Raw genomic sequence first — 23991 nt, forward strand, 5'->3', positions numbered from 1 at the left:
GAGTAATTGTACTAATAAATTTATTCCTTTAGGTAACAAGTATAAACGGCTAAAATGAACCCCCCCCCCCCCCCATGGCTTACAGCTACTGTAAAAAGGGGCAATAAATGACAAAAAAAAAAGGACATTTGAAAATACTAATCTAAGGGGTCAGCTGGAGCATTTGTAGATTACAAAGGGCTTAATAAAATCTGTAAAAAGGAGATAAAATTTGTCAAAATGCAAAACGAACAGCAGGTAGCAAAAGAGAGCAAAACAAATCCCCAAAAATTATTTAAATATATAAATGCTAAAAAACCAAGGTCCGAGCAGGTAGGGCCTCTAAATAATGGTAAAAGGGGGGTAGTCACTAAAGATAAGGAAAAGGCAGAGTTACTAAATGTTTTTTTTCAGCTCTGTATATACAAAAGAAGAGAAAGGAGCTGATATCTGTGGTGCTGGGGCTGTTAGTACATCCAGTAATATACTCAATTGGCTAACTGTAGATATGGTCCAAGATAAGTTATATAAGGTAAATGTGAACAAGGCTCCGGGTCCAGATGGATTACACCCAAGAGTGCTAAAAGAGCTCAGTTCAGTCATTGCTGTGCCCCTGTTTATAATTTTTAAAGATTCTCTAGGTACTGGTACAGTGCCAAGTGATTGGTGCAAGGCAAACGTGGTGCCCATATTTAAAAAAAAAAGGATCTAGGTCCTTCACAGGTAATTATAGACCAGTTAGTTTAACTTCTGTTGTGGGAAAAATGTTTGAAGGACTCTTGGGTCCATTCACACATCCGTAGAATGGGACCGCATCCGTTCCGCAATTATGCAGAACGGTGCGGACCTATTCATTCTCTGTGGGGCCGGAAGAGATGCGGACAGCACACAGTGTGCTGTCCGCATCCGCATTTCCGGAGCGCGCCCCCGATCTTCCGGTCTGCAGCTCCGGAAAAAAATAAAGTATGTCCTAATAGGCATTTCTATGGAGGTGCCGGCCGGGTGTATTGAGGATCCGCAATGCACTATGGACGTGTGAATGGACCCTTAAGGGACTATATACAGGAGTACGTGACTGTAAATACTGTATTTTTTACCCCATAAGACGCAGTTCCCCTTACCCCCCCCCCCCCCCCCCAACGTGCGTGCGTGCGTGCGTGAGTGAGTAGCGGGGTCCATGAGCAGGAGAGGTGTTTTTTTTACTTTGTCATCTGAGGCATGGGGCACATCTGAGGCAATGGGGGCTGATATGAGCTGGGGGGCTGATCTGAGGTCTGTATGGGGTCTTATTTATATTGGGGCTCATATCTGCAGTCTGATTGGGGGTCATTAACTTTTGGGTGTGAGCTGAGGTCTTATTGGGGTCTTAACATTGGGGATCTGATTGTAGCTGAGGTCTGAGTTATATTGGGGGTCTGATTGCTGGTCTGACCTGAGGTCTAATGAAAAATATATTTTCTCATTGTCCTCCTCTAAAACCTAGGGGTGTCTTATGGGCTGGTGCGTCTTATAGGGCGAAAAATACGGTAATAAGTAGTAACCAGCATAGGTTTACCAAGGACATAAGTTGTCAGACTAACCTGGTTTGTTTTTATGAGGAGGTGTGTAGTAGCCTGGACAGAGGGGCGGCTGTGGATGAAGTGTTTCTGGATTTTGCAAAGGCTTTTGATACTGTCCCTCATAGACGTTTAATAGGTAAAGTAAGGTCTATAGGCTTGGAAAGTATAGTTTGTAATTGGATTGAAAACTGGCTGAAGGACCGTGTCCAGAGAGTTGTGGTCAATGATTTCTATTCAGAATGGTCGCGGGTTATAAGTGGTGTACCTCAAGGTTCAGTGCTAGGTCCTCTATTATTTAATTTATCTATTAATGATATTGAGGACGGGATTAATAGCACCATTTCTATTTTTGCAGATGACACCAAGCTCTGTAGTACTGTACAGTCTATGGAAGATGTCCACACACTACAAGCTGACTTGAACACTCTGAGTGATTGGGCATCAACTTGGCAAATGAGGTTCACCCTGGGTTCACACCTGAGCGTTTTACATTGTGTTCCTACGCGCTGTAAAACGCTCAACAAGGAGAAACCAATGCTTCCCTATGGGAATGGTTCTCACCTGGGCGTTTTACAGCACGTACGATCGCGCTGTAAAACGCCTGACGCTCAAAAAAGTTCTTGAGCTTCTTTGGGGCGTTTTGTCGCGCGTTCCCGTACATAGACTTTCGGGAACGCGCGACAATGGGCGTTCGCTTGTCTCTGCGCGATTTTAAACGCCGGTACAATCGCGCATACAGAGCGCTCCATCACGAACGCTCAGGTCTGAACCCAGGGTCAATGTGGATAAATGTAAAGTTCTGCATCTTGGTAGTAATAATCTCTGTGCATCATATGTCCTATCTAGGTGATGTAACACTGGGGAGGGGGTCACTTGTAGAGAAGTATTTGGGTCTCCTTGTAGATCGTAGATTAACTAACAGCATACAACGTCAATCAGCTGCTTCTAAAGGCCACCAGGATATTGTCATGCATAAAACGAGGCATGGACTCCCGAGGTATGGATGTAATATTACCACTTTACAAAGCGTTGGTGCGGCCTCATCTGGAATACGCAGTTTAGTTCTGGGCACCAGTCCATAGAAAGGACGCACTACAGCTGGAAAAAGTACAGAGGAGAGCGACTAAACTGATAAGGGGCATGGAGGGTCTAAGTTATGAAGAAAGATTAAAAGAATTGAATTTATTTAGTCTTGAGAAGAGACGTCTGAGGGGGGGGGACATGATTAACCTATACAAGTATATAAATGGGCTATATATGGTGAAAAACTGTTCCATGTAAAATGCCCTCTAAAGACAAGGGGGCACTGCCTCCGACTGGAGAGGAAAAAGTTCAGTCTCCAGAAGCGTCAAAGCTTCTTTACTGTAAGAACTGTGAATCTGTGGAATAGACTTCCTCAGGACGTGGTCACAGCAGGAACAGTGGACGGTTTTAAAAAGGGTTTAGATGAATTCTTAAAAGTAAACAACATTAATGCCTTTGAAAACGTGTAGAAATCTCATTTCCTTCTTGGATTCGCGTCCCCTCCTATCCCTTGGTTGAACTTGATGGACTTATGTCTTTTTTCAACTGTATCAACTATGTAACTATGTCTCTTTGTGCATTGTATTTTTCTCTTGCAGGTCTATTGATGGGTTATTTAGTCCTCGGAAGCGCAACGCACATGTCCCACTATGGAATTACACTCTCCTCCGTACTCAGGTAATATTCTGGAAAGGCCAAATGAATATACCGGATCTCAGGAGTCCTGATCATCATGAACCCTCAGATCTCCCTAGCGCCCATGGAGGAGTGACCACTTTTTTTCTGTAATGGCTATAAGAAGTAAGCCGCCAATCAGCGGCGGGGGAGGTGAGGAGCTCATGAATATCGGACTTCAAGCAGGTGTACTGGACGGATTGCAGCTGACATCTGGAGCTGCTCAGATACTGGGTTTATCCAAACGACTGGGTCAATAAAAGTAAGCGGCCCAATGTTTTTCATTAGGGTCTCTCTCACCATTTTATGCCGCCCTCAAGGCAGAACAAAACTGATTACATAATCCCTTTAAAGGGGAGGTCTGCTGTAACCAGTACATAGTTATATGTGTGTGATAGAGGGGAGTCTTCTACCTAATTGATTGAAGCAGAGCTATACTGGAAGATGCAGCCTGTCCGCACATTGCTCATTGATTTTAGAGAGTGTCCTCTAATGGTTCATGAGCTGGAGGCCGGGGAGGGGTCATCACCAGTGAACAAGTTATGTTGCTCCAAACAAATCTTAACCCCTTGATATAGCATATGTTTTGAATTTTTTTGTGTAGTGTTTGGTGTTTGTTATTTATGCTTTCATACTTTTGCACAATAAAAACATGTTTTATGGAAAATGGCATTTTTATGTCGCAGGTTTCTGAAAGCCATAACTTTTTATTTGACATCATCATAGCTTTTTTTTTGTGTGGGATGGATTGCAATTTTTGGTGGCACTATTTTTGAATACATAATACCTATGACTTTTTTTTATTTATATAGATATATATATCTAATTTTTTATTTTATTTTTTTCTTCGTTTTGGTGGTGGGGAAGCCAAAAACCCTGCAGGAATTTCTCCCATTTTGGCATTTTGTGTGTTATTTTCCCCTTACTGTTTATTCCAGGGGTTGTTACAATTGTATTGGTACTAAATATGTACCGTATTTTTCACCCTATAAGACTCACCTAGGTTTTAGAGGACAATAAGAAAAGATTTTTTTTCATTTGACCTCAGATCAGACCCCCAATGTTAATAAGACCCTCAATCAGACCTCAGGGGGTGAGATGGGGCAGCCCAGGGTGCCTCTTTCACCCTCAGGCTGAGTTCATATCTGCGTTGAGCCTTTCCGTTCTCCAGTTCCGTTATAGGAGCAGGAGAACGAAAAGGACGGATTCGGTACTTAACTGAGCCAAACAGAGCCTACGGACCCCATTATAACCTATTCCATTCGGCTCAGTTATGTGCCTAATCCGTCCTATAACGGAGCAGGAGACGGAAAGGATGAACGGCTGATGTGAACTCAGCCATAGTCAGCCATGTCTGCGGCTCTAGTGACTGACTGGGGGTGAGAGAAGCCTCAGTCAGTGTGGGGTTGCAGCTCACGTTTAGACCGCGCAGTGCTGCCGTCCGAGCGTGAGCTACTGAAAGGGTGGACATCCCTGCGTCCGTCCAGGCACTGTGCCAGATGGAGGACAGGGAGCCAGAAAACCGGACTATCCGGCACAATGGACTCTGCACTTCTTGAAGTGGATCAGTGGGGGAGCCAAGTCTGAGCAGATAGAACATTATCATTACTGATTTCAGTGCTGTGCAAAATGGCTTGACAAGAAAGAAAAGTGTCTCTACAGTGCCACCTATTGTTAGTGCAACCCCCCCCCAAAAAAAGCTCCAGATTTCTTGCATGTCCCTTTAACAACTGATAATTGAGCAAAATAACTTAAGAAAAAGTGACTTTACACTGCTTGGATTGGGGTATCTAACATTCTTACTGGTGATCAATTTTCCAGATCTTCATTGTGTATTTTATCGCTGGTATCAAGAAGCTGGATGCGGACTGGGTGGAAGGGTATTCTATGGGCTCGCTGTCACGTCACTGGCTGTTTGATCCATTCAAGTAAGAAAATACTCTTTGAGTCTCTATCATATGTTCATGTATATACTGTATTATATATATTCAGTCCTGACCTCTGATTTGCATTCTGGATATGGATTTTTTAGTTTTGTTTCTTTTTTCATATTGTATTCCAGTCATACTTACGGTACTCTCATTGGCCAGCCTTAAAGGGTTTTTCTGACTTTTTTTTACTGTCCTCACAATCTGACTGGCAGGGGTCAGACACCCGGGACCCCCACTGATCAGCTGTTTGAGGAGACCAGTGAGCCACAGCATTCTCACAGCTTAAAGGGGTAGTCTCATCACAGACAGTGGGGGCATATCGCTAGGATATGCCCCCATTGTCTTATAGGTGCAGGTCCCACCGCTGGGAACCATACCTATATCGAGAACTGAGCCCGTCAAGGTGGTGGCTGGAGGACTCCGGTCCGGCCACCACCAAGCTGGCTCCCCATAGAAGGGAATGGGAGCGTACCGCGCATGCACAGTGCGCCCTCCTTCACTTTCGGGGCTCCGTTCGCGATATAGGTGTGGGACCCTCACCTATAAGACAATGGGGGCATATCCTAGCGATATGCCCCCATTGTCCATGATGAGACAACCCCTTTAACCTAGGCCAGTGATGTCACATTCATCGGTAACATGGCCCATGCGCAACTCAGTCCCATTCAAATGAATGGGATCTGATCTGCGATACCAAGCACAACCGCTATACAGTGTACTGTACTGTGCTTGGTAAGCTGTGAGAGGCCACAACACTCAATGGAGTGCTGCGGTTTCCTCAAGCAGCTGATCAGCAGGGGTCTCAGGTGTCGGACCACCTCCGATCAGCTACTGATGACCTATCCTGAGGATAGGTCATCAGTATAAAAAAAAGTTGGAAAGCTTCCTTTAAGGGGTTCTCTTGTTTCAAAATGATTTTTTTTCATCTGCGTAGAGTTCTCCAAACACTGCATGTTGTTGCCTCATATACCTATTTTTCATGTCCGCAATGCATCACTGCATCCCGCCAGGAACTTGCTGACTTCTTCAGCTTCGTGTTTAGTTTTCTTACCAGTCCCAACCTGCTTTACTCTAAATGTTTGTCAGGCCTTGCTCCACTTAGCTAACATGGACAGGGGATTGGTTAGAAATCCCCACAGGAAGCTGATGAAACAGGAAGTGCTGCATGTAAACATCTTTCCAGGAGGCACTGATGCTGAGAACAGGGGAAGGAAAGTATATGAAGCAAGAATATGCTGTGTTTGGGGTGCACAGGCTGTTTTTGTTTTCAGGCTCCACAGACTACTATGACAAAAGGCTAAACCCATGCTAAAATGTACTATGTATTTAATACCTGTACATAAAATATATTAAAAACAACCCTAACATTTACTTTTGTAAATTGAGCCTCTTTATTATTTTCTGGTCTCTTGTTATGCACAGAATGGTCACTAGATGGTGCTATTTAGTTCATGCCTATATATATAAACGTGGACTTTTGAGATATTGGCGTGGTCATGTCACCACAGTGTGCCCTCTGTCTTCATATTATATAACAGGGTGGCTGATTTCCAGTCCTAGAGGCACAGAAATGACTGGCCCTTCTGGAGTCCACAATCACTTAACCATTTAAACATGGTTGCCACAACTAAGGATTGATAAAGGGTTGTTCCCATCTTGTAAAGTGATGGCATGTTGTCGGGATAGGCCATCACTTTGACGGAAGGGAATCTGACCTCTGGGACCCCCACTCATCCTGGTAATGAAGGTGCAGCAGTGTTCCTATAGCTCTCCATCTGCTTTATTTTTATCTAATCTATGTAGGGTATGGGAGGAGGACAGCCAGGGCTGCCAAAGTTTCAAATATGCCGCCATTGTGTCAGTTTGAATTGCGGTGATCTTCTTGCTTCATTTTTTATGCACATTGGTGCCCTGGCCACCACTTTATGGGAAATGCAAGCTGGCCCTGTACATGTGAATTTCCCTGCTCAGATGTATCGGCGTTAGCCCTGCTGTGCGGGGAAAACGTAGGGGGGCACGTAGTGCCATAGGGGGTGTGAGGAGATGTGTAGTCTGTCTGCATCAGCTGTACTCTGTATTAGTGGTTTAGAGCAGTGTTTCCCAACCAGTGTGCCTCCAGCTGTTGCAAAACTACAACTCCCAGCATGCTCGCACAGCCAAAGGCTGTCCATGCATGCTGGGAGTTGTAGTTTTGCAACAGCTGGAGGCACACTGGTTGGGAAACACTGGTTTAGAGCATGGAGTGGATGTGCAGGGGGTTTTCCCCCTTTTTAGGGGAGTCTCCTGGGCCTCTCCTCTGCACCCTGTTATGTTGTTATGCCCTCTTGCCAGTCACCTACGACCATACACTGGAAACATTGTATTACTGCTATACTTGCTATATGTAAATTAGAAGCTCTTTGTGCATTTTTGATCAAAATAGTGTTGGGCCCATCTACCAGAGACAAGGTGGCTTCCAGCAGACGGGGCCTACACTGATCAGATTTGCCTCTACAATGCAAAAGAAAGTTACCCCAGTACTTCCAAACTATGGATAAAAAGAGGAGGTTCTGGTCCAACTAATTTAGCATTGTACATTTGGGGGAGTGGCTGCCCCCTTTTGGATCATGAACTCCCGCCCATAGGAGTATGATGTAGCTGTATTCCACATTGCCCTTAAATTTGTAGGCAAAAAGCCCAGAGGAGGCAAGTCTGATAGCGTAGGTCCCATCTGTTGGAAGAATGTGTGCTGTTACTTGTAGTCCCTGTTTGCTCTTACATCGCAGCCATGATAGCTTGCATTTGCACCTCTTTTTTTATACATAGTTTGGAGGTGCTTTTCTAACTTTCTTTTGTATTCTAGCTTTTTTTTTTTTTTTTTTAGGTCAGAATGAAATAGAAAACATTCCTAAAGAGCTTCCTGTCCAATTGGTGAATTTTCAGTTTAGATGAAAGCAGGCAAATGGCTAAAGTGCTTTTCAGTACCTGCTGTACAATCATTTTGTGACCCCCATCGTGGATGATGGGCCCTCCAGGGCCCCCGGCAGTCGTGGTTATAGCACATTATTCAGATCGCGTTGTCTCATCCTCTCTATCCCCGAGCATAAAATACTTGTGATCTGTCCTTCTTTTAGGCTGTTTCTGTCGGAGGAGATGACGAACCTTGTCGTTGTGCACTGGGGGGGACTGATCCTCGACCTGACGGCCGGATACCTTCTCTTCTTTGATGTCACACGTCCCTTCGCCATGTTTTTTGTTTCTTACTTCCACTGCATGAACTCTCAGCTTTTCAGCATAGGTGAGTACTTTCCTTGTGTGTAACTGTCTGTAAATGGAGGGGGGTATGTAGACCCCCTATCTATCGTACCATAACCCTCCTCCTTCTGCACTATGACTCTAAATTCATGTGAAAGTTGTTGTTTTTGGCACTTATATTAGGTTCCAGGTGTCCAGCTGACACAGAGGGGGGGATATACTTTACAGCAGCCGCATGGACCATAGACGCAATGGGCAAGAGACATTCATTGACTTCTATGGGAGAGTTTTGTAGACCTGTGCAGGGAGGGGGAGTGGATAAGCTGTCACCATCAGCTATTGTGAATGGTGGATCCTGTGTGATCTGTCTAATCTATCGCTGTAATCCTGCATGTGATGATAAATAGATGACTGCTGAGAAGTGATCTCCACAGAACAGGAAGGATTAGCATATCGATCTGCAAAATACTGATAACTTCCGTGTGCATTCAGTATTTTTATTGGTCCCGTCAATAGAAAGGACTACTCTCGTCTGCAGATAGGGACCAGAAAAGGACCTGCACAGAGAGTTTCAGATTGGGCAAAACAAGCGGATGTGGCCACATAGAAATGCAAGGGTCAATGAAAACAAACTGATGCCACAATAAAGAGAATTTACGGCCATTTTTGCAGGATTATTACCTTTGTCCATGATTGCACTCCACCTGGTCTCTTACTCCCTGTCTTCCGTACTTACGGCCTCCTCACAGGCATGTTCTCATACACTATGTTGGCCACCAGCCCGCTGTTCTGCTATCCGGATTGGCCCCGACGACTGGTGTCTAGGTTACCCCGCTGTTTGCACTGGGCACTTCCTCACACGCAGCCACCGCAGAAGAGCTCCGAATGTGTCTACCCAGGACAGAAGGGAAAGGGCTCGCCAGGCCTACGACAGAAACTAGGAGCCATCTTCACTGTTATCTACATAGCCGAACAGCTCTTCCTGCCCTACTCCCATTTTGTCACCCAGGTGAGCGCTCACAGATGTCGCCGTTCTTAATGTCTGATAATGGTGTGGCACATCGCTAAAATATACCATAACACTATGATCCAACACGATGGAGGACAAAAGAGGGTCAGTTTGGCCTTCATTCGGGCCGATATTCAACGTTATACCTTTTTTTGTGTAGTACAGAAGTATACAGTAAAATATATTTATTTATCTACACATCCATCCTAAACCTACAAACAGGTTCTGTCTTCATTAATTATATTCTGCATTGTGATTTAAAGGGTTACAATAACTGGACAAATGGCCTTTACGGTTACTCGTGGGATATGATGGTGCATTCACGCTCACACCAGCATGTGAAGATTACCTACAGAGATGGAGTCACTGGGGAAGTTGGATTTCTTAACCCAGGGGTGAGTATAGGATTTTAAGGATACCAGAAAAGTCTGGAAAATTGGGATCCTTTAACATTGGGATCCTTTAACATAAAGCTCTGCGGGCTCGGCCCCGACCTCTAAAGCCCTGCGCGCTCGGGCCCGGCCTCTAAAGCCCTGCGCGCTCGGGCCCGGCCTCTAAAGCCCTGCGCGCTCGGGCCCGGCCTCTAAAGCCCTGCGCGCTCGGGCCCGGCCTCTAAAGCCCTGCGCGCTCGGGCCCGGCCTCTAAAGCCCTGCGCGCTCGGGCCCGGCCTCTAAAGCCCTGCGCGCCCCGGCCCCGGCCTCTAAAGCCATGCGCGCCCCGGCCCCGCCTCTAAAGCCATGCGCGCCCCGGCCCCGGCCTCTAAAGCCCTGCGCGCCCCGGCCTCTAAAGCCCTGCGCGCCCCGGCCCCGGCCTCTAAAGCCCTGCGCGCCCCGGCCCCGGCCTCTAAAGCCCTGCGCGCCCCGGCCCCGGCCTCTAAAGCCCTGCGCGCCCCGGCCCCGGCCTCTAAAGCCCTGCGCGCCCCGGCCCCGGCCTCTAAAGCCCTGCGCGCCCGGCCCGGCCTCTAAAGCCCTGCGCGCCCCGGCCTCTAAAGCCCTGCGCGCCCCGGCCTCTAAAGCCCTGCGCGCCCCGGCCTCTAAAGCCCTGCGCGCTCGGCCCCGGCCTCTAAAGCCCTGCGCGCTCGGCCCCGGCCTCTAAAGCCCTGCGCGCTCGGCCCCGGCCTCTAAAGCCCTGCGCGCTCGGCCTCTAAAGCCCTGCGCGCTCGGCCCCGGCCTCTAAAGCCCTGCGCGCTCGGCCCCGGCCTCTAAAGCCCTGCGCGCTCGGCCCGCCCTGTGCTGACATAATTGTTCTTCAGGTTTTTACACAAACTCGACGCTGGAAGGATCATTCCGACATGCTGAAGCAGTATGCCACCTGCCTGCAAGGCCTGCTAGGAGCTTATAATATATCCGAGCCTGAAATATACTTTGATGTATGGGTGTCAATCAATGACCGCTTCCAGCAGAGGTAAGTACACTGGAGCAATATGGAGTAATATGACCTAAATAACTCCTGAACACAGTAGACATGTATGGATTCTCTGACAGGTTGTATGACCCCACGGTGGACGTTGTGAAAGCCGAATGGTCCCCCTTCCACAAAACTCCTTGGGTTAAACCGTTACTGGTAGACCTGTCACCGTGGAGAGCCAAATTCCAGGAAGTTGAGGACAGTTTGGATAATCAGACCGATGTGGTGTTCATTGCAGATTTCCCAGGTAATGTTGGAGGCCTTGGCACTTTGTTATGGTCCACCCACTGCTGGGGAGTGACACTGCCATAGTAAATACTCATCGCCCATTGTCACCGGGGCTTGCCCTTAGAATGCAGACATTGTCAGACTCTGGAGGGACACGCCCTGTTGACAAGGGGAATAGTACAACCAGTTTCCGCTTTAGCAATACATTTCCAGTAGGAATAACTGAGGAATTGCACAAATCAGAGTTCTAGCGCTATTATATAGTAGGGGATACAGGGATTTACTATAACAAACAGGAGATTTGACAGGCCATCTTTAATCGTACCCCCATTTTTTTTATGTTTTATTTTTATTTCTATCCACTCTGGATGATAGGCCTTCACTTGGAGAATTTTGTGAGTGAGGATCTGGGTAACACCAGTATCCAGGTGCTGCAAGGTGAAGTCAATGTGGAGATTGTGAAGGACGCCAAGAACGTCACCCTGACACCGGGAGAGGGCATGCAGGTGAGCGCTGATTCAGGGTCTGCTTTCTTGCTTGTAAACTTGTGATACACGGTTGGACACTGTGTGCAGGGACACCATGTTCTCTTCCTTGGTTCCTTTTTGTAACTTAACATTCACCTTCGTCAGGGCTGTAACTGTAGGGGAAGCCGCTGCTTTGGTTCCCTGACCCAGAAGGGGCCCATCCAGTAAGAGGAGGACTAAAAGATTTTGTCAGGGCCCCCTCAACAGTATTACACAATGAAATTATATACAGTGACAGTATAGACGGTGTAGGAAACAGATGGAACAGCTTCCGGGCCTGGCCTGAGAGAGCGATCTTTACTAGCCACAGGAATGGGGGCGGCATAAATGGAAGGGGTTGCGAACAAATTACTGGGAGAGGGGGCCCCATTAAAAAATTTGCTGTGGGGCCCAGTCATTTCTAGCTACGCCACTGACCATTTTTTAAAAAGTGTTAGAAATGGTAAAAAAAAAAAAAATTCAAATTTAGTTTATTTATTGATTTTATTATTTATTTTTATTTTATCACAAAAAAGCCGCCAAAGTTCCTGCCTCTCGAAGCACTATTCACTACACCGCAGCCACGTATGTGGTGTACGGATACTGGTTTGTATTACACTGTAAGTGCTGCAGTGACTTCTCCTGCCTGCGCCCTGCACTGTGCAGAGTTTCCAGCAGAGCGAGGACAGGCAGGAGCAGCGATGTCCTGTGCGGGGCTCCTGCCTGTTCTTACTGACCTGCGCAGGAATGTCTGCCTAGGACATGGGTGCAGGGTATGGGCAGGAGATGTACTCCTGTCGGGACAGCGCTGACTTCAGCACATATAATATAAATCGGTACATACATGGCTACGGTGTACGAATTCTCTCTGCGCTGTGCGACACAGGGGGGGGCCTCTTTTTGTGATAAAATTAGAAAAGCAATAACTAAACTAAGTTAGAAAAAAGAAGCAAATTTAAGGGAAGGTTTAGGTGCACTTTTGAGCTGGTCATGCACATAAAATGTCCGTCAGCCGAATGGTCGTACACATGCATGTGCTCTAAATTGGGAGAGGGTAATTAGCCACTGCCAGGCACCTCTGAGATTCGGACATGTTGAAATCAAACAGCCCTGCCCGATCCTTCTCTCCCAGTGACATCAGCTGTTGGGGGGAGGCCCCAGTGCACATTAGATGCTCGGCTGGACCTGCTGGGTTTGGACATCTTTAATCTTCTGTATATAGCTAGCTTTACGTTGCTTCTGTCAGGCTGATCGCTCACCAGCACGTTGGCAGAAGGGCAGAATTTGGGTGACTGTATGTCCTTGACTTTGCCCTTGGTCAATATCCTTGGGCACCTCGCACTGGTAGTGGAATCTGTATCCAATGCCACCTTTCTGTCTTGCCAGTTGCCAGCAGGAGAATACCACAAGGTGTACACCGTGTCACCGGGGCCCTCGTGTTACATGTACCTTTATGTGAATACCACAGCGGTGACCCTGGAACAGAACCTCACCCGACTGCAGGAGCTGAAGGAGAAGGTGGAGAATGGGAGTGGTAAGTGATCCCTATCGTTAGCGCTGAGGTATTGAATCTGTTTGTAAAACGCAAATCTCACATTAGCCGGAATGGTTGTTTTTTCCAGCTTTTTAGGTTTTAGCTGACATTTTGCAGCATCCACCTTGTACTTTTGTATGGGTGGGGAGATGCAATGCCTGAAAGTTGCAGTGCAGCAGAGTACACTGCATTATACACATCGGAGTCACATTATTATGACCACTTCCTACACCGGCAGCACATCGCTCATGAATGAAGTCACGTGTGGTGAACTGCTAGGTGTGTGATAGGCGGTCTGCACATGTCTCCCACGTTGGTGTCATGGGTAAAAGGAGTTGCAGTCTAGGGATGGTTAATGGCTTTTGTGAACTGTTCTCGGGCTACTGTAGTGAAAGTGTATGGCGAGTGGACAAATGGCGAAAAAAGTTTGAAAAAACCGTAGCACTCCAATCTGCTTCTGTTTGGTGCTAATAAATATACGATTGGAGTGCTATGTTTTTTTTCAAACTTTTTCGGTAATTGAGGGGTTCCTTGGGCCGGGGCCTGACACCGTGAGCACCGCCGCCAAATGATGGACTAACATATGCCAGTAAGTGGTGCTGTCCTTTCTCTATGCTTTAGAGTGGACAAATGGCGCCATTGTGAATAAGCGAAGTGGAAACTGCGGAGCCATTGATGTGAGAGGTGGATGTCAGCTATGAGGGTGGACTGACCGGCTTCAGTGGAGCAGCTCACCACCAAAATGAACCAGGAGGCCCCCAGACATGTGTCTAACCCAACAGTGCAGTGAACCCTACTGCGTATGGGGCTCTGCAGCAGACAGACGGTCACTGCTCCTCTGCTAATGAAGTTGTATCAGCAGAAAAGGCTTTAGTTTTCGGGGCAGTATCGGCATTGGACCTCCGCTGATTGGTAAAGAGTTCCAATGAGTCACATTTTCTGCTTCAGTGAACGGATGGATGTTGACGTGTCAGTTGAGAAACATCAGAGAACAAGCGCCCTGCAACCATTGCTGGAAGAACACAAGATGGTGGTGGCAGCGTTATGGTCTGGGGAATGTTTTCGTGGCATTCTCTGGGCCACTCATCCATGTGGAAGGCAGTCTCAACCGAATCCATCCTTGAGGATCATGTACACCCATATATGCCGATTGTTTTTCCTGAGACGGATGAATCTTAAAGCAGACTATTCAACATGTAACACAGCTAGAAAAGTCCGACCAAGACTTCCAAGTACTACCCTGCTCCGTAATTCCTCAGACTTGAACCCAATTGAGCATCTGTGGGAACACCTCCATTGTCGTGTTCGCTCTATGGATCCTCCGCCACGAACCCTTCAGCAGCTGTTGGACGGACTGCAGTCAGCATGGCTCCAGATACCTGTGACCACCTACCAGGACCTTACTGAGTCACTCCCAGCCCGTCTACCTGCTGTCCGGGCTGCACACAGTGGTAACTCTGGATATTACAAGGTGGTCAGAATAACGTGACTTGACTGGGTATGATCCGAGCAAGGAGCAACATACTGTATTCTGAATGCAGCTCTGGACTATATACAGCATATATGTGTACATAAATGGGTTTTCGGAGACTTTGATATTGATGGTCTGACTCCCAGCACCCTGACTGATCAGCTAAGGGTGTCAGTAGTTGGGCTCCGAATGATGGTCTATCCTACGGATTGGCCATCAGTGTCAAAGTCGCTGAGAACTCCTTTTAGCCAAGACATACTGGGCTCTATGAGCATTACAGGGAGTGCAGAATTATTAGGCAAATGAGTATTTTGACCACATCATCCTCTTTATGCATGTTGTCTTACTCCAAGCTGTATAGGCTCGAAAGCCTACTACCAATTAAGCATATTAGGTGATGTGCATCTCTGTAATGAGAAGGGGTGTGGTCTAATGACATCAACACCCTATATCAGGTGTGCATAATTATTAGGCAACTTCCTTTCCTTTGGCAAAATGGGTCAAAAGAAGGACTTGACAGGCTCAGAAAAGTCAAAAATAGTGAGATATCTTGCAGAGGGATGCAGCACTCTTAAAATTGCAAAGCTTCTGAAGCGTGATCATCGAACAATCAAGCGTTTCATTCAACATAGTCAACAGGGTCGCAAGAAGCGTGTGGAAAAACCAAGGCGCAAAATAACTGCCCATGAACTGAGAAAAGTCAAGCGTGCAGCTGCCAAGATGCCACTTGCCACCAGTTTGGCCATATTTCAGAGCTGCAACATCACTGGAGTGCCCAAAAGCACACTGTGTGCAATACTCAGAGACATGGCCAAGGTAAGAAAGGCTGAAAGACGACCACCACTGAACAAGACACACAAGCTGAAACGTCAAGACTGGGCCAAGAAATATCTCAAGACTGATTTTTCTAAGGTTTTATGGACTGATGAAATGAGAGTGAGTCTTGATGGGCCAGATTGATGGGCCCGTGGCTGGATTGGTAAAGGGCAGAGAGCTCCAGTCCGACTCAGACGCCAGCAAGGTGGAGGTGGAGTACTGGTTTGGGCTGGTATCATCAAAGATGAGCTTGTGGGGCCTTTTCGGGTTGAGGATGGAGTCAAGCTCAACTCCCAGTCCTACTGCCAGTTTCTGGAAGACAACTTCTTCAAGCAGTGGTACAGGAAGAAGTCTGCATCCTTCAAGAAAAACATGATTTTCATGCAGGACAATGCTCCATCACACGCGTCCAAGTACTCCACAGCGTGGCTGGCAAGAAAGGGTATAAAAGAAGAAAATCTAATGACATGGCCTCCTTGTTCACCTGATCTGAACCCCATTGAGAACCTGTGGTCCATCATCAAATGTGAGATTTACAAGGAGGGAAAACAGTACACCTCTCTGAACAGTGTCTGGGAGGCTGTGGTTGCTGCTGCACGCAATGTTGATGGTGAACAGATCAAAACACTGACAGAATCCATGGATGGCAGGCTTTTGAGTGTCCTTGCAAAGAAAGGTGGCTATATTGGTCACTGATTTGTTTTTGTTTTGTTTTTGAATGTCAGAAATGTATATTTGTGAATGTTGAGATGTTATATTGGTTTCACTGGTAAAAATAAATAATTGAAATGGGTATATATTTGTTTTTTGTTAAGTTGCCTAATAATTATGTACAGTAATAGTCACCTGCACACACAGATATCCCCCTAAAATAGCTAAAACTAAAAACAAGATAAAAACTACTTCCAAAAATATTCAGCTTTGATATTAATGAGTTTTTTGGGTTCATTGAGAACATGGTTGTTGTTCAATAATAAAATTAATCCTCAAAAATACAACTTGCCTAATAATTCTGCACTCCCTGTATTGTTGAATCCACTTTTTGCTTTGCTTTCCAGAAACCTCACCCCTGCCACCCGAATTACAGCCTCTCATCTCCGGAGCAGTGGAAGATCTCAACGTGTCGGATCCCCTGGTGCTCACCTACCTCCGCAGACAGAGGCGGATAGAAGAGTCAGAACGCAGGCGAAACACAACCGTAATCCAGAGATTTCACAGATTTCTCAATAAAAAGTATTATCTCCTGCGACGAAGGTAAGTGTCTGCACTTCATGAACACTGCACCGCCATATAATAACACCCCGTGTCCATCAATGGGAGTCTTGGGCTACTTTCACATCAGCGTTTTTTATGCAGCTTTTGAGATCCGACAGAGGATCTCAAAACCTGAATAAGGCTACTTTCACACTAGCGTTCGGGCGGATCCTTCTGCATTAAAATGGTAAAAAAAAAGCTAAGTGTGAAAATAGCCTCGGACGGATCCGTCCAGACTTTCAATGTAAAGTCAATGGGGGACGGATCCGCTTGAAGATTGAGCCACATTGTGGCATCTTCAAACGGATCCGTCCCCATTGACTTACATTGTAAGTCTGGACGGATCCGCACGCCTCCGCACGGCCAGGCGGACACCCGAACGCTGCAAGCAGCGTTCAGCTGTCCGCGCGGAGGCGAGCGGAGCGGAGGCTGAACGCCGCCAGACTGATGCAGTCTGAGCGGATCCGCTCCATTCAGACTGCATCAGGGCTGGACGGCTGCGTTCGGGTCCGCTCGTGAGCCCCTTCAAACGGAGCTCACGAGCGGACCGACGAACGCTAGTGTGAAAGTAGCCTAAAACTCTTCCGTTTCGTTTAATACCTCCGGATGCATCCTTTTTGTCTGGATCCGGTATTAAATAGAAACTGAACAAATCGGATCCGGCATTAAAATCATTGTAAGTCAGTTGGTGCCAGATCAGGTTTTTTTTTTCCGTTACCGATAAAAACGGATCCGGCACCATTGACTTACATTGATTTTCATGCCGGATCCAGTTTGTTCAGTTTTGCAGACCGGACACAAAACCGCAGTTTACATCAGTTTTGTGTCTGGTCAAAAAACTAAGCAAACCGTAACAAAATGCATCCTGATCTGATTTCTTCTGTTTTGTCCCCGTTGACAATGGAATCGGGACAAAACTGAAGTGTTTTGCCCCGGTTTTGAGATCCTCTGCCGGATCTTAAAACCGGAATGCAAAACGCATATGTGAAAGTAGCCTTACTATAATATACCAGGGTGTTGCGTCTGCCGGGATTGGACTTTTCATGTGAAAAAATTGGCTGGACTTCACCAGTTTGCACTGGCAGAACCATAGCTATACAGGTTTTTGCTGGAACAAGGGCATCTGTCAGCAAACTTGACCTAATGAAAACAGCTGACCTGTTGCATGTGCCCTTTGCAGGCGAAGGCATCTGTGTTGGTCCCATGTTCATATGTGCCCGCATTGCTAAGAAAAATTATGTTTTATTATATGCAAATGAGCCTCTAGGGGCAACGGGGGCGTTGCTGTTACACCTAGAGGCTCCGCGCTCTCTGCAACTGCTGCGTCCTCTGCACTTTGACCAGGACCAGGACCAGGCAGTGAAAACATCATCAAACCTGCCACTGTCAAAGTGGAGAGGAGGCAGCAGTTAGTGAGAGCGGAGCCTCTAGGTGTAATGACAACGCCCCCGTTGCTCCTAGAGGCTCACTTGCATATATTAAAATTTTATTTTTCTCAGCAATGCGGGCAGATATGAACATGAGACCAATACAGATGCCTTCAGCTGCCAAGCACAGATGCCAGCTTCATAGGTACAAATCTGCTGCCTGATGCCCTTTAACCAGTCCAGGGTTTGGCTGATCATAGTAGATGGAGGTATTACATAATTCAGATGAATGAGTGAGCACCGCTGCGTATCGCTGGCACTCTGGCTCATCTACGGCTGATAGCTGAGAGCACCAGAATGCGGTGATTCCATGCCTCTAATACCGGCTAGAAATAGGGTGAGAGAGCGGAGCCGTATGACCAGTGGCCGCCGTTATCTCAGTATGTCTGTTCTGTGACTCCGTACATGTAAATAACATTCCTCCAGGCCTGGGAATGGGAGTTAGTTTAGTCTGCACTGGCCGATCCCACCCACAGAATACAGATGAGACCCCGGGTCACTGCTCACCCCGCAGAGGAGACTCCTTATCGAAGTATCAGACCAGAGGGAAGTTCAGCATTTCCTCACTGAGCAGCAGCGGATGAATGTGACTACAGCTTATATCCTCGCAGCTCGAACGTCACCGGAGAGAATGTGAGTGTGTAACAGTGCTGCCATTTCCTAGAGAGGTGCCACTAATGTCCAGTCGCTAGACCTCCGGCTGTAGTGACACTGTAACTCCCAGCATGCATACTTGCTCTGCTCTTGTAAGAACTCTTATAGAAATGAATGGAGCATGCTGGGAGTTGTAGTTTCAGAACAGCTGCAGGGCCGAAGGTTGCTGACCCCTGTGCTAGAAGAATTCATGGCAGACCTTGAGGCTGAGCAGGCACGAGGTATATGCAGGGGTCACAACAGCGAGCGTCCTGTCCCATCTGTTTACCAGGCACAGCTCTGGACATCGTGTAGTGGCTGTGCCTGGTACTAAAGCTTAGCTCCTTTCCAGTGCAGTACCAGGCACAGCCACTTCAAAATGTTTGGCGCTGTTCCCAGTGCACAGTCACGAGGACAGGACCCAGAACATTCTGGAGTGCTGCAGCCTCTTCGTTCGGCTGATTGTGGGGTTGCTGGGAATCGGACTCCCACCAGTCTGTTATTGATGACCTAAAGAACTAAACGACCGCTATTATATAAATGATTATGATATCATTTATATGTGCTCCATTATTGACAGCTGGGGGGTTAACGGGGTTGGGTCATGGGAATGTGACAAAGATGGCGCTGGGCACTAATAGATGGTGATGGGGGGGCGCAGCTAAAAGCAAGCGGCAACGGTGACCTGCTGCGCGGCCTGCTATTGGCCGCACCCCCCATCGCCGATTTTCTCTGCATGATGGGGAGATGCGGCAACAGCCATGGAGGGAGCCGGAAGGACACAGGTGTTGGGGACCAGGTAAGTATTCTCTGTATTAGGGCCTGGTCATTGTGTGTGATTGGGGGGTTACAGGTTTGGATAACCCCTTAAGAATACATTGTGTAGTATCTGTAAATGAGTTTAAACTAGTGCCACCATATTATTCTGTAGGTTTCTGGCATGTCACCCCAGTCTCATGACAACACGCCGAAAAAAAATGCAGTTTATAATGATATTCCTTCCCACCATTTTCTAGTGACAAAATCCTGTAGTACCCAACAGCAACCACAAGGAGGAGCATTACAGGAAGCAATATGCTGCGTTTGGATGGACAGATAGGGCTGAACGTCCTACACTAAGCAGTGTTGCTGCAATTCTGCATTTTGTGGTCTGTGGGGATTTACTAAAATAATTCCTGCCGTATGGGACACATTATGTTAGATCTGTGCATTGCCAGGTGCCGAACTCGACCAAAAAATGGTCGATGTAAAAAAGTGCATTAGATCCGACCAAAGCAGAGGTTAAAGGGGGAGTCTGTTACCAAAATGCCGCTGTTGGCGCTACTTACATAAAGCCGTAGCACAAATAAACATGATTTAAAATGGTACCTTTGTTCCTATGTTCATAAGCAGCAAAAACATGGTTTCAATAATATGCAAATGAGGGCATTCGGGCAGTAAGTGCCCATGCCCCTCTGCATGCATAACTCGTCCCTAACCCCTTGTGTCATCCAGTTGAGTGGCCCAGATCCCATGCTTGTGCAGTTCACCGCCAGGCCTGGGTATGCGCACTGTGATGACCACTGTAAGCATCGGCATCGCTCCCAGCAGTGCACATGCGCAGGTGGCGCCGGGCCTGGCGGTGAACTGCACACACACAGGACCTCGGCCACTAAACAGGGTGACGCAAAGGGATTACAGGGCAGGCCAGACAAGGGGTTAGGGAGGAGTTATGCATGCAGAGGGGCCTGGGCACTTACTGCCCGAACCCCGCTCCTGGGCGCTTGCGAGACCACCTTGCATATCATTAAAACAAAGTTTTTGCTGCTTATGAACATCTGAAGAAAAGAACAAAGGTACCATTTAAACCATGTTTATTTGAGCTTCAGTGTTATGTAAGGCTCCATTCACACGTCCGCAAAATGGATCCGCATCCGTTCCGCAATTTTGCGGAACGGGTGCAGACCCATTCATTTTCAATGGGGCTGGAATGTGCTGTCCGCATCCACATTTGCGGATCCGCACTTCCGCATCCGTTTCCGCAAAAAAATAGAACATGTCCTATTCTTGTCCGCAATTGCGGACAAGAACAGGCATATTCTATTAGTGCCGGCAATGTGCGGTCCGCAAAATGTGGAACGCACATTGCCGCTTTCCGTGTTTTGTGGCTCCGTGTATCCGCAAAACACATTGCGGACGTGTGAATGGAGCCTTAGAGGTGCAGAAGGTGACATTTTGGTGACAGACTCCCCTTTAAAGATGCAAACAGTTCCTCGCTGTAGATAGTGTGCACCCACCAGGCTAGAGTACAGGGTCAAATATTTGCACCGCCATATGGTACAAGATAGGAGTGGAGGTAAATAGAATATGATGGTAGTAAAATTGTGAAATAGCTAAGCAAGATGTACACCGGGGGTACTTCGGGCCTCTGGTATATTTGTACTTAGCAGTTCTCCAATGTGCAGCTGACTGCTCGCTATCCTTCCCAACTCCCACATACACGGTCTGTGCAGCCAAACATGTATTCAATGGGGGAGAGAAGAAAACCTCTGCCAGGCACAGCTGGCGGCTCAGGTGCAGATGTGCTTCTCTCCTGTCATCTGGCGGGAGCTCCTCACACCTTTGACGAGGCTTAGCCAAACTGCAACTCCCGCCATGCCCTGCTGTAGGCTGATAGCTGTAGACTGTCCGGGCATGATGGGAGTTGTAGTTTTGCAACAGCTGGAGAGCCTCAGGTTGGCCATCCCTGCCTTAGACTCCTCTGACACCCCAGCTGTTGTGAAACTACAATTCCCAGCATGCTTCATTCATTTCTGTGAGAGTTTGGAGAAGAGCAGAGCAAGTTGTAGTTTCACAACAGCTGGAGTGGCGGAGGTTGCCTACACGGTCTATGGCTAGCTTTAGGCCAGGACTACACAGCGACCTGTAACCACACATAATAAAAGTGCAGTCCTGGCCTACTTTCTGGTTACTGTTGCCCAATGTGTATGTAAGATGACTGTATGGGATCTTTTCTACTTTTCATAAGGTATGTTCCCTCGTTTGCCAGGTCTTGTGTGTCCACCAAATGGCTGCTGATGGAGGGTTATGTGACCAGGCAAATCACCCCCCCTGTGCATACACTGCGCTTGTACTGTTTGGTGCAGCGCTTAGTCACACACCCTCCATCCAGATATGGACAGGACCTCTATGCGAACACCGCTGAAGATTTGCCCAATAAGGTGACGTTGTTGATATTCTGTGCTCTTGCCTTATGAAATATAGCAATGTACATATAGTCATCGAACCTACACAGTGGCCACATGGAGCAGCTCTGTAGTATATTACCACTGCGAAAAAACTCACTTTATAGGTTTTCTCTTCTGCAGTTTTCTTATGACGACCATTTCTCTCCGGAATCTCGCATTCGGAAAGCCGCCCCTGGAGCAGCTGGCCGCAGAGGTGGCCTTTGCCAACATTAAGTATGAGGAGCAAAGACAGCAGGAAGGGAAGCAGCAGGACCACACTGTGAGCGAACCTACAGAGCTGTGACCACTTACCCTTCACTGCGCCGGACTGTTTGTGTTTTTATACAGAGTTTTAACTGATACTTTTCTACGTGGATTTTACACTACATGATGCAGCAAAAATAAAGATATTACTACTTTACCACAACTCGAGGAGCCTATATTACAGCTGGTGCATATTCATAACCGACTATGTCCTACACGTGCATTCAGTCCAGGAGGCCGCGGGTAATGGCCACCCCTCCCACAGCAGACATTGACCTGAACTCACAGCATTATGACTTAGGAAGCTGTGAGTTCCTGACCGCGGTTGTACGCTTAGCATTGAGAGTTACTGCAGCTCTGTCACATATGCAATACATAATAGGCCATTCATTCTGGAAGGTAGCCCTTACAATGCCAATTCACATTTCATAGGAACAGCTCTGTGCCATCTGGCCCATGATTCAGAGTACATTACCAAGCAACTAGTCTTAACATGCAGACTGCTAGGAAGCCTCTACCACACAAGCTTAAAGGGGTTTGTGCTATTTCACCATTTGCACAGCAAGATGGAGTAAGTACCGGCTCCAGATGGGCAGGCTTAATGAAGCAGTCCCAGACATTTGGATTTTGACCCATTAGAAAGTGACTAGTAAGACTAGCTTCACCAGTTTCCATTGTATACCTATTTGTGAGTTAACCCCTCCCTTCTGATTCTCAGTCAACACCAACTCTCTAAACACAGCATCCTGTTGACAAGAAGCCAATATCTCTATGGCAGCCTAAATGTCAGTCTCTTAGGAATGACTACAACTTCCTACCCTAGTCACAGATCAGAGTGCTGGTCACATGACCGCAGAGGACCAGAAGGGAGGTTATAACACACAAAAGCTCTGATAAGATTACCTTCAGTAGAGATAACGTGCACCTTTTCAACTGGTCAAAAGTTTGTCCCACACATTTTGTATTTTGACCCATTAGAAAGTCACTAGTAAGACTAGCTTCACCAGTTTCTATTGTATACCTATTTGTGAGTTAACCCCTCCCTTCTGATTCTCAGTCAACACCAACTCTCTAAACACAGCATCCTGTTGACAAGAAGCCAATATCTCTATGGCAGCCTAAATGTCTGTCTCTTAGGAATGACTACAGAAGTAACCAACTTCCTACCCTAAGTTACAGATCAGAGGACCAGAAGGGAGGTTATAACACACAGAAGCTCTGATAAGATTACCTTCAGTAGAGATAACCCAGATAACCTGTACCTTTTCAACTGGTCAAAAGTTTGTAGGGGTGTACTTTTAAGAGGGTTATATGGTTATTTTCTCCTCTCGTCTACAGTGGCAACAGTAGGATGATCATAATTTTTTTTTATCCTTACCGAGTGATCACTGCACTCCTGGGGTAATTCTGTAGTTGGCACATGATCCTAGCCTGGTTTCAACCCACAATGCTTGAGGGCTGCACATGTTTTCACACAGTTATGCTGCTGGAGTGCACAAACAACCATTGTAGTTTGAAACCAGGCTAGGATCATTCACCCAATGCAGTGCAGAATTACATTCTATTCTTGCAAGACTCACTGTGGCCAAGATGAAAATGATTGGATTACACTTACCGGTAATCGGTTTTCTTTGAGCCTATGACAGCACCCTTGGAGAGATTGCCTCCACCTCCTCAGGATAGGAAACCGGAACCAGAACCGCCTTTTTAAAGGAGGGATCATCCCCCTCTATCTCCATTTTTCTCGAGAACTAAGAACAAAACATCTTAGGCTACTTTCACACCTGTGTTTAGGTGCGGATCCGTCTGGTATCGGCACAGACGGATCCGCACCT

At 47.1% G+C, this 23991-nt stretch overlaps 1 protein-coding gene across 2 annotated transcripts in view; it reads left to right on the top strand.

Annotated features, from left to right (window-relative positions):
• Positions 1-22313, top strand: part of GGCX (gamma-glutamyl carboxylase) — a 47042-nt gene extending 24729 nt beyond the window's left edge. For both annotated transcript variants that reach the window (XM_044279219.1, XM_044279220.1), the window contains exons 5-15: positions 3161-3239; positions 5058-5164; positions 8281-8444; positions 9151-9410; positions 9674-9805; positions 10663-10814; positions 10895-11064; positions 11421-11551; positions 12938-13085; positions 16431-16626; positions 22034-22313. In XM_044279219.1, coding sequence (XP_044135154.1) covers positions 3161-3239; positions 5058-5164; positions 8281-8444; positions 9151-9410; positions 9674-9805; positions 10663-10814; positions 10895-11064; positions 11421-11551; positions 12938-13085; positions 16431-16626; positions 22034-22196 — 1702 coding nt within the window. In that variant the 3' untranslated portion in view covers positions 22197-22313. The remainder of the gene's footprint in view (positions 1-3160; positions 3240-5057; positions 5165-8280; positions 8445-9150; positions 9411-9673; positions 9806-10662; positions 10815-10894; positions 11065-11420; positions 11552-12937; positions 13086-16430; positions 16627-22033) is intronic.
• Positions 22314-23991: the final 1678 nt, after the last annotated feature.

Source organism: Bufo gargarizans, chromosome 2, assembly GCF_014858855.1.
Source record: "Bufo gargarizans isolate SCDJY-AF-19 chromosome 2, ASM1485885v1, whole genome shotgun sequence".
In the NCBI taxonomy this organism is placed as follows: Eukaryota; Metazoa; Chordata; class Amphibia; order Anura; family Bufonidae; genus Bufo; species Bufo gargarizans.